The sequence below is a fragment of the Astatotilapia calliptera genome, chromosome 23, assembly GCF_900246225.1.
Source record: "Astatotilapia calliptera chromosome 23, fAstCal1.2, whole genome shotgun sequence".
NCBI lineage: Eukaryota > Metazoa > Chordata > Actinopteri > Cichliformes > Cichlidae > Astatotilapia > Astatotilapia calliptera.
In genome coordinates this window covers 30,729,978-30,741,456 of record NC_039323.1, presented here as the reverse complement: position 1 = coordinate 30,741,456, position 11,479 = coordinate 30,729,978, and the positions used below count along the sequence as shown (strand labels likewise).

The window sequence follows — 11,479 nt, the reverse complement described above, 5'->3', positions numbered from 1 at the left end:
CATGGCCTTGATGTTGTTAGTGAGATTCGAATTGATCTGAGTGTGCAGGCTGCCCAGATAAATAAGATAAATGTCAGCTTTAGACATGCACAAAGCATAGCTTTTCGCCCATGCAAGCAGTATAATTAAGGCTTTACTTCTCTATAATATGAAATAAATACCTTGTAACCTAATAATTCCATGTTGGAGGACAATAGGCTGCATGTAACTTATGAAGGTCTCCAGTGTCTCTTAACATTAACGCTTTAAACAGTCAAATAAGTATGTCCACACGTCACAAAACACAAGTGCAATTACATCCACCAGATACCACAATCACTGTGACTGTTACAATAACCTGCTAATCCCAGAGAGGAGCCATGGCCCACTGCGTTGAAGTTTCAGCATTTTGTGGCCTAAATCAAAAGCTAACATGGATTTCACATAGTTCAGAATGAATATGTCCCTTCGGCTACCCCAAATGTATATTTTTGGACATTTTCATCTTGCTTTTGATTAAAGGTGTTGAGACCATAGACATAGCTCATTTTTTTAGAATTCAACATGTTTCAACTCTAGGCAAAATGATGCACTTATAGCAATCACTATAGGCATGAATCTTCATGTTACTGTAGGTGTAATGAAAGGTTCCCAAGTCCTTCTAATTTCTACCTTATATCAGGGTTGCAAGCTTTCGTGTGGAGTCAGGTTTGTTTTTTTTTTACTTTACAAAGTCTTGAGGTGAAAGTGTAAATATATGTAAAGATGTTTGCAATTTTCTTGCTTTGGAGACATACTCTATGGATCCTAACAAGCTTCAGGGATTTAATAAACTCAAACAGCTGGAAACAACAAAAACAGGTTCAGTCCCTGTTAATGTTTGGTCAAATGGGGACAAGGCTCAGCAGAGAAACTCATTAATCGTCTCTCACTGAGAGGTTGTGCGCCTCAGGCAAATCAAACACTGTTTTCAGTTCTCTAGTGTTTGCGTACCAGCAGATACACCAAAGCTGATGGTAAGACTAAAGAAATTGAAATAAAGCAGTGCCATTGATTCTTCCCATTATCTGGTGTGAGATTTATTTTGGGTGTGAGTCATATGTCATAGGCCAGAAGCCTGAGAGCTGGTAACACTGCCCATATCATGTCTTTCATAATGAGAATGAAATCAAATAAGTGAGGGAGAGAGACGGAGAAGTCAAAGGATTGACGATGCCTTCTGTCGTGTTTTGCCGTTGAGTTAAAAACTTTTGCAAAAATACAGAGAAAGGTTTTTGGTGTAGCAGGAGGGAAATGCTGACTGTTTGTTTTCAACTGCCTTTGCTAAGCAGTATCCTGCTAGCAACTGTTGCACTGCACAGAAAAAAAAAGGGCACAAAATTGTGTAAACTCGCTCTCCAGGATTGTTTTTGTGTCAAGGTTAGACTGATCTCCAAACGTCTGACCTGTGCTTTCCTTCAAAATATCTGGAAACGACTATTTTTAAAGCTAATTTGTGATTTTTTATGTTTTGTGAAACATAAAAGCTGAAATTCAAATACATATACATTTAAAGCAAAACTCTTGAAAACATTTTTTGTTGGTGGATGCAATCCTCATTGATAGGTGAAATTAATAAAACATAACATGTACTATAAACCTACTGTTTTAATCTTATGGCATTGGCATAAAGTCATCAAACATAATTGGTAGCTTTGGTTTGCTAATAGTTTAACTCTGGAGTCAGAATCACTTGGTGACTTGTCTGTAGCGTTTCCCACATAGTACCTATTAAGCAAAGTGTATCAGGATCATGTCTCACTCACTCTCTCCAAACAATGTAAAGATATGTTGATTTACGTCAGACGTTGCGATACGACTGATAGCAGCTCGCCCTCCTGCACTGATTTTTAATATCGTTTCTTTAATGTTTTAGCATCAGTTAAAAACTGATTTTGACATATGTGATTATGTAAGACGTAACTTTACAGTATTATTACTTTACAGTATTTATTGTAGCATAAATTACATATTGTCTAAACCAGTGTTTCCCAACCATTGTGCTGCGGCGTGTGTGCCGTGAAAAATGATCAGGTGAGCCATGGAAGATTATCTGGTTCCACCTGATTAGTGCTGTAAGCGACTGGCGTGAGTGACGGGGAGAACAATTACATTCTCTTGCACAAGAGGGCACTACAACTACCTGCTCTAAATAAAAAGGTGCCAACTGCCAGAAAAACAGAAGACTAAGAAGAAATGACATAATAGTGAGACAACGCAGCGCTTAATAGCAATAAATAAATATTTGAAATGAAAAAATAGTCAGTCTGACCCGGGTCCTGGAAAAAACTCTAACCCAGATGAAGTCCCTAGCATGAGTAGTGGTCAGAAGAAAGCAAAAAAGATATACTGGTCTTTTGGAGCCAAAAACATACAAAAACAGGCGCAGCCAATTCCGCTGCGCCTGGTGCGTGGGGAAAAATGATCAATATGCTTTTTATGACATTTTTGTTTGGTGGTGTGCTGTGTGATTTTTCTAATGTGAAATATGTGCCGTGGCTCCAAAAGGTTGGGAAACACTGATCTGAAGGACAGTATGTAATTTATGCTACAGTCAAAATAGGGAATATTGGTTTGAGACCATGGCACAACCAAAATTACTGTTCACTGCCTTGTTGCCTTTTAAATGGTTGCTTCAAAAACAGGGATCTGATCTGTGACCACTTGCTGACAGTTACCAATTTTAAAGCAACTTTTAATTTTCAACCCTTGCTGAACCCCAATTTCCCACTTTACTGAGACATTTGCCCAGGATTCTGCTGGTTCACCTCATGCTACATTTTCTTTTCCCCTGAACCTCATCCTTTTTGGTCTCTTTGCCAGCCCACAGCCTCATAATTGAAAGATTGTTTTTCATATGCGTAAATTTTCAATATCTTTGGAGTCAAAGCTACTGTTTGTGTGCATTTGTAAATTTCTTCAGAGGAAGGAGGTCACCTCCCCCCATGTTATCTAACAGCCAAGATTCATTCAGAGGGAGGGAGTTGCATAAACTTTCCTTCACATTTAGTCAGTGAGTTTGCACTTTAAGCCTTTATAATGTGAGTGTGCAATAAGTCAAAGTAAAACATGCCAGGAAAACTAATAAACATTTGTCTATTCACCTGAATTTTTTTTTCTTTCACTGTCTTTAACAAAACAGAATTTACAATTAAACTGAATTTGCAGTGCGTGGTTTCACCTGCTTACTTGATCACACACCCCAAGATAAAAACATTTAAGTTCCCCAGTGTGAATAAACGAGAGACAGTGAAAACTAAGAAAGTGTTTTCGGATCAGTTCATTTGGACACATAAATCTACCGCAGTAATTCCTCTGATTCAGACAAAAAAACAAACAAACAAAAAAACCAGTCATTTGCTAATTACACATCTTATTTAATTACAAGTTGCAAGGGTCTGCCTGCCTACTCACCTGCATGGAAAAGAACAGCAGGTCGTTTCCAGAACCATGCCGAGATTTCAGCTTGCGCCCATCAGCGAAGCGTTGGGAGCTGGGATCTGCTTCGACTGGAGCACAGCTGCTGCACAACTAATGAAAGGCTTTCACTTCTGCAGCTTCCACAGTGTTTTCCTTCAGAGACCAAAGAAGATCCCTTACAAGCTCACAGGCATATTAACTACCAGGTTATGTGTATAAATCTGAAGAATATAAACTTTCATATTATTTGCCTTAATAAATGCAACATGGAGTCTTATAAAAGCCTTTATTTAATCTCAAGTAATGGAAAAGAAGAAAGCAATCAAAAATGCAATATTTGTTCTCAATATACACTTCTGCTGCTCCTATAGTACATCTGCTCTCCTTCATGTTCAAGTAATAGAAAATAGAATGATCTGCAGCCTCCTGCCAGTACTGCCAGAGACAAATAACTGCACATTACACATCAACAGAAGTTACATTCACTTGGGAATGCAAGCAGCCCATATCTTCTCTCTGTATAGTTGCTTTATCTTTCCTCATTGTACAATAAGATCTGTTGGTCTCTTGTAAGAAAATATGTCTAATTCTGTAAAGAGCACTACACGCTCTGATCATTAATTCCCCTAATCTGCTTTGCTAGAGGGAGAGCAATATGATCTAAATGAGTCATCACACTGTAAACTCATCGAGGTCCTCACGATGACGTGGCTGCTGCAGTGCCAGACAGTACATCCAAATGTTAACACCTTATTCAGAAGTGCACAACAGCTGAAAATACAAGAGGAACATTCATAATTAGAGCCTGTGATGAACCCAAGAAGAGAGCGTCCGGGTCCAGACAAGCATGTTGGCATTTATTCCATCTGCAGTTGGCAATTTTGGGACAGTTTGAGTCTCATGTAAATGAGGAGTTTAACACAAACCCCTCAGCTTCCTGATTTGCAATGTCTTATAAAAATCACTCTGACAATCACAGCCAACCACCTGATTGTTTCACACATTTCTGGAAAGCATTTTCCCAAGTTTGTGCCTAATGTATGAGCACTCAAACAACTTGGAGTGACAGCAGGCAGGATAATACAGAGGGGTTTGCTTTGGCCTCGCACTGTAGAGCTTCATGGTTAAAGAACTGACAGCTTCATTGTTGATATTCAGTATTAGCCAATACAACCAGTAACAGAGAAACAAGTGGTAAGAGGAGATTCAACGCCACGCTGACTCTGTACTGGTGCCAACAGTCCTGCTAACATTTCAGGTGTTTCTTGCTGGTCATGTCGTTCCAGATGCGGTGCATCTCCTCAGGGGAGATCTGGTGGACGGTGACCACCCTGCGGTAGCGACAGAGGCTGTAGGCCATCTTCCAGTGGTTGAAACCACTGTTCTGGAAAGGGTGAATTCCTAACCTCCGGAGGCACACACCAACGTACACGTCCTCCAAGTGCAGCAGCCTGGTGTGTAAGGAGGTTTTGTAGATGAGTTCAGCCACGTCTGCTGAAAAAACGTAGCCGGTGCCAGAGCAGAACGGGGGGTACTTGCTCTCTGGGTACAGATCCCTGGGCATGTACCACTTGCTGCGCATGTCTCTGATTGGCCCACCGTTGATGACATAACCAGTGAAGTACCTCCTTCGGGGCTTTGTGGTAGGCTTCAGGAGGCTAAAGATGAGGTTCTCCATGTTGACAAAGATGTCACTGTCTGTCTTGAGGACATATTGAGCTTTAGAGCAGAAGGTGGCCACCCAGCGCATGCCCATAAGAGTCTTGAGCGTCAGGTTGTGGTATGAGTCAATAAAATCCTCCACTATAATGTCATGAAAGATCTGACTCTCCTGCTCCACCATCTGGTTGAGGACAACATCAGTGCTTCGGCCTAACAGGAAGAGCGTGACCACGCGCACATCCTGAAACGTGCTCTCATCCCCCCATGTCTCTCTGATGGCTTGACGGGCATCGAATTCCTTGTGAGTGGTGCTGATGAGGATGACAAGGAACGGGGGCTCTGACTCACACTTCTTGTCCTCGTTGATGAGGTAGCCGAAGTCGTGTGGGTTGACAGAGCGCGTGCGGATGTTGCTGAATGTGGAGTTCTTGTTCACCTTGAGTGTATTGCGTATTGGGATGTTCACCTGGCCCACGTAGGAAGTAGAGGGGCGGGAAACACTCAGGTACCACAAAGCGCTGGCCCAGCATACCACTGTCAGCAAGTATAAGCAGGAAACCTTAGAAGGCATCTCTGTTCACTTGGCTGGTATTACCAGTGGCAACAGGGTTGGAAATGTTGAAGCCACGCCTCCATGGGTTGTTAGAGCTTGCAGCGCAGCGGGAGGCTGCCTCCGCAACACAGCTGACATTAATTTCAAGACTTCTCTGTAGTCTAGTGCTGCTATTGTGATTGAAAAGCAGAATGGCAGAGATTTCTCATCATGTCCATGCCCTTACTGTGTTCCATCGCAGCTCACAGGACGACTTTCAACTCTTTCTGACAGCATCTAAAAAAAGATGAGAAAAACAGACATAAATCAGAACCACATAATGAAACAGCAGCAGGAGTGAGACAAGGTGAGACATCTAGCATCCTGTGTCTTACATTTTTGAAAAGGCCAGATGTGTGACTTATTTAGCAGCAATTTTTTATTCTCTATTCATTATAGCCTATAACATCAACTCAGCGACTGTGCAAGCAGAAACGTGCCACAGCACATCATTCCATTGCTGCCTCTGACGAGAGGCGCCGTGAGCTGAAGAAAGTGAATATCCCACGAAACACTACCCTACTTTGCCTCGACTTTGACTATCTTCTGTTTGCAAACAGTTTATCTCCCTCTCATCCCAGTGAACTAGACACAGACTGACGAATCAGAGCAGTCACGGCGGAGCAGGAGGAGACGGTGATATTAAGGCAGAGAAGGTGTAATGAGCTCACGGTAAAAATGTAACCTCATTGCCATGGTTGTATTCACCATTCCCTCCCCAGCTACCCTTTCCACACCTTAATGTCACCACCAACTTAGCAGCTTAATTTTGCCCTGTAATGAGCTTCGTTAGTTGGATGTTGTGGAACTCTTTTAAGAATACACGCTGTAATTGGGCACGCTGACATGGGCTATAAGGATGAATATAACATGGAATATTTATTTGGATGCCAGAATTCATTCAAAGAAAACCAGATAAAAACATAATCCTTCACAAACAGACTTATTTGATCCAGGTGTAATCTCTTACGATATCGAAACAGCCTTCTTCTGTTTTTATTCTGAGGAAACATATTTTTGTGTTGTGCATAACTCATGACGAACCAGAGAAAGTGCTACAGATCCTATTAGAGATGCTTCTTGCGCTCTGTTTTAAGATGGAAGTCCTACGATAAGAGCAGCTTATTCTTTTATCAAGCCAAGATTTTGGAATGTCTTGTGGGGCCTGATGGTTCTTTTCATCGGGACTTTTTTCTTATTTCCCCTCACCCTCTCCACCCTCCCCTATCTCTTTTCTCTCTTTCTTAAGCAGAGCCATCAATCTCACGGTCCAGTAGAATCCATCTCATCATGACTGCTTTTCCACACCTCCACACTCTCCATCCACTCAATCACTCTTTCCTCTACTTCAGTGGGCACTTGATCCATCTTTATATGTCTCACTGCCTCCCGCTCTCGCCTTTTTTATTATTTTTTTGGTCTGGTTTCACGTTTCCCACACCATCTTGTTTCTTTCCTCACATCAACCATGAACCTTTACCTTCTCTGCATATCATTATTTTTGGTGCGGTGCAATATTTATCACATCAGAGCTCAACTCCACCTAATTGGCAGCTTCTACTGCAATCGGTCTACCTCAAGTTCCACAGCCTCCTCCCTCCCACCCAGACAAAGTCACTACATCATCATATTCATCCTCTTGCCACGACCTCGCTCACCCTTCTTCCCTCTCCTCCCTCTCCCATCCACGTCGGTTTCTTTTCACCTTGAGGAAGCTCTGTCGGTTTCATAATCCTCCAGAACGACTTTATGCTCACAATAACAGATATCCCACTTTAGCGATTCATCTCACGAAATCCTGACACTTAACTTCCTCTCAGAGTAAACTGAAGGATGGCTGGATGGATGGATATCGTTTCATGATGCTATGCGACATAAAATTACATTAGCATCTGAATACACTCTTTCCCAAATTATCTTACCCTTCTAAAGCAGTATTGGGTGCTTGGGATCACAGTTATTAACTGTGATGATCATTAACACCAGTGTCAGTGTTAATTTGTGGTTAGCAAAAGGTAATATTGAATGGCAAAAACAGCTCACGCAGTTTACTGATACAACCAACTTATTTCCAGACAAAGAATGTTGGATGATAATAGTAGCAGTCACAAAACATAAAAACTTTATTTGGACATGTGGATTACTTTGTTTTGTACTTCTATTTATCCTTCTCACATGAATTATATACTCTCAGGTGCTGATGTTAATCAAATACACCTACTTAAAACTATCCAATCCAACAGTCATGCATACAGTTGTGGTTAAAAGCTTGCTTACACTCATTATGGTCATTTTAGACTTTTAATAATTTCTTTGACTATACATGCAGTTATTTAAGTCTTTTTATGTGGTGCTGAAGGTTCTACAATTTTTTTTTCAGATTAGCTCAAGTACCGTGTGTAAAAAGCTTCATGGAATGGGTTTCCATGGCCTAGCAATTGCACCCAAGCCTTGCATCACCAAGCACAATGCAAAGCATCGGATGCTGTGGTGTAAAGCAACTCACCCCACTAGCTACAACATGATCGCCCACCAGTGCACAAAGCAAGATCCATAAAAACATGGATGAATGAGTTTGGTGTGCGAGAACTTGCCTAGAAAAAGAACACCAATGGCATGAATTAGAGTGAAGACTGTATGCCAGGCTTTCTCATTCAATACCTTTCTGACCTCACAGATGCACTTTTGGAAGAATGGCCCAAAATTCCCAGAAACACATTCCTAAACCTTGTGGAAAACCTTCCCAGTAGAGTTGAAGGTGTTATAGCTGGGATGTCACTCAAGTTCATATGGATGTGAAGGCAGACAAGCAAATACTTTTAGCAATATAGTGTAGTTTGGAACTATTTCTAAACAACTGCAGTCATCACTTCAAACAACTCTACATTAAGTACAAGTTATCTTGATTTGTCACAACTTTGCCGAGGTCTGAAAGAAAAACCAAATGGTCAACTTCTGATGAGAAGAAATTGGTTAAAAACAACCCAGGAACCACCAAGGCTCAAGCCTTCCATGAGCTGGATACTGCTGGAACACCAGCTTCACTGTTCACAGTGACACAAGTCTGACATAATCACGGACTGTGAGTGTGCCGAGCAAGAAAGTAGCCCCTGCTCCAAAACCTTCAAGCTTGACTGAAATTTGCAGCCGCCAACATGAAAAAGCCAAATGCCTTTTGGAGAAAAATTTTATGTTCACATGATACAAAGATTAAGCTATCTGGCCACAACAACAAGAGCAAGAGTATTTGGAGGAGCAAAGGTGAGGCCTTCAGAGCTAAGAAAAATGTCCCAGCTGACCAGCGTGGTGGTTGTAACATTATGCTCTGGATCTGTTTTGTTGCCATGGGTTCTAGTACATATCACAAAACAGATGTAATAATGAATACGGAGGACTACTGCATCTCCTGTTGCTAGCAACAAGCATCATTGAAATGTCTTGAGCCTTGTGAGCAAAAAGATTCAGTGAAACAACCTGAACTGACCAAGGATGACATGGTAGTTTTGGGACCATGTCCCAAAACATGGTGAAGATCACTTCTATGTTCACTTCTATCTTCACCAAAATGTAATTCAAGTTGAACAGAGCGCTTTTTATATAATAGAAAAATCCAACATGAACAGGTGTTAAAGAGAGTAATCCAAAGGAAAAAGGAGCTGGACGCAGTGCAGAGATAAATAGGGAGACAAATTCTTAAATAAGACAAGGTCTTAAATAATCAGGCCCCATCTTATCTTAATGACCTTATAGTACCATATCACCCCATCAGAGCACTTCGCTCTCACACTGTAGGATTAGTTGTTATTTCTAGAGTATTTTTAAAAGTAGAACGGGAGGCAGAGCCTTCAGTTTTCAGGCCTCTCTTCTGTGGAACCAGCTTCTAGTTTGAATTCAGGAGACAAACACTATCTCTACCAGTGTTGGTCAAGTTACTTGAAAAAAGTAATCAGTAACTAATTACTGATTACTTCCCCAAAAAAGTAATCCCGTTACTTTACTGATTACTTATTTTCAAAAGTAATTAATTACTTAGTTACTTTTTAAAAACACGATTTACAACCTGAATAGGTGATAAAGCGATAGACCTTTCAGCCCAATTCTACTTTTTCTACATAATCCATCATACAAAATGTAATCAAATGGAAAAGTCTCTTTTTTAACTTGTTTTATCAGTTTTAATCTTTTAACTTTATGCATCAAGCAAAAAATTTAATTATATGCAACATTCTCTGACTTGAATAAATTAGTTTAACATTTAAACCTATCTTCTGCACATTCCAGCACATAAAATAAAATATTTTTTTGTGTTTACACTCACTCTTTCAAATAGATGCAAGTAAAACACAGCAGAAAATAAATAAAGTCAAAGACTCAGCGGTCCTGTTGCTCTATTTTCACCTGTAAAGCAGGACTGCGGTAGGCGGAGGTTTACCCTGGTGCAGGTGTGCCGCGGTCAGTTGAAGAATCCGCGACTTTCTCTGTGAGTTTCCCATTACGTCGTTGCGCACTCGGTGCTTGCTTGGAAGTTTAGGGGTTTTTTTCGCTGTAAAAAGAAGTTTTCTTCCCACGCACGATGGACGCTAATGTTTTTGTCACTTTTTATGGAATCAAACTCAAAGTAAGGTCAGTACTTCCATGCTTAAACGCTGCACGCTCATACTCTCTCCCACAATCGATATGTGATCCATTGTTGATCTGCACACAGCTGTTGTCACTAACGGCGCACTCGCTTACATCACTGTTGTGAGACATTCTCGCAAAAAATCACGGTTTTAGTAACACAGTAACGCAGCGTTCCTACGGGAAAGTAACAGTAATCTAATTACCGTTTTTGCAATAGTAATCCCTTACTTTACTTGTTACTTGAAAAAAGTAATCAGATTACAGTAACGCGTTACTTGTAACGCGTTACTGCTCATCTCTGATCTCTACTTTTAAGATTAGGCTTAAAACTTGCCTTTTTGCTAAAGCATATAGTTAGGGCTGGATCAGGTGACTCTGAATCCTCCCTTAGTTATGCTGCAATAGGTGTAGGCAGCTGGGGGATTCCAATGATGCATTGAGTATTTCTTCTTCAGTCACCTTTCTTACTCAGCATGTGTTAATAGACCTCTCTGCACTGAATCATACTTGTTATTAATCTCTGTCTCTCTTCCACAGCATGTCTTTATCATGTCTTTCTTCTCTCACCCCAACCGGTCACAGCAGATGGCCCCACCCCTCCCTGAGCCTGGTTCTGCCGGAGATTTCTTCCTGTTAAAAGGGAGTTTTTCCTTCCCACTGTCGCCAAAGTGCTTGCTCATAGGGGATCATATGATTGTTGGGTTTTTCTCTGTATGTATTATTGTAGGGTCTACCTTACAATATGAAGCTCCTTGAGGTGATTGTTGTTGTGATTTGGTGCTGTATAAATAAAATAAAATTGAATTTGGGCTTTGTAGTTTTTATTAGTGGAGTACAGGGACAAACCAAAGCATTTTGGAAACTCAACCGATTATATATCCTAAATAGTTAGAGACATACTGTAATTTCCTCTAAACCTCAACTTTAGAGGCAATGAAAAATGAATGTATGGTGTTTTGAGAAAGAAAAGCATTCTGAAAATTGGCCAAAAGAATTATTTTGGACTTGCAATTTCATTTACTTGGGAAATAGAAATGGCAAATGGAAGGCTGTTGCCCTATAGTTCTAGTAACACTGACTTTTATTAGTAAAAAATGTTGAAAAGGTAATCATGAAAGAATAGAGTATAAGGCATCAGCACATACAAGTTTGTTTGCTTTTTTA

The 11,479-nt window shown here is 40.7% G+C and overlaps 1 protein-coding gene across 2 annotated transcripts in view; it reads right to left on the bottom strand.

The window, feature by feature from the left end:
* Nucleotides 1-3,710: 3,710 nt before the first annotated feature.
* Nucleotides 3,711-11,479, bottom strand: part of LOC113016462 (beta-1,3-galactosyltransferase 1-like) — a 203,068-nt gene continuing 195,299 nt past the window's right edge. For both annotated transcript variants that reach the window (XM_026159303.1, XM_026159301.1), the window contains one exon: nt 3,711-5,929. In XM_026159303.1, the coding sequence (XP_026015088.1) occupies nt 4,685-5,671 (987 nt within the window). In that variant the 5' untranslated portion in view covers nt 5,672-5,929 and the 3' untranslated portion in view covers nt 3,711-4,684. The remainder of the gene's footprint in view (nt 5,930-11,479) is intronic.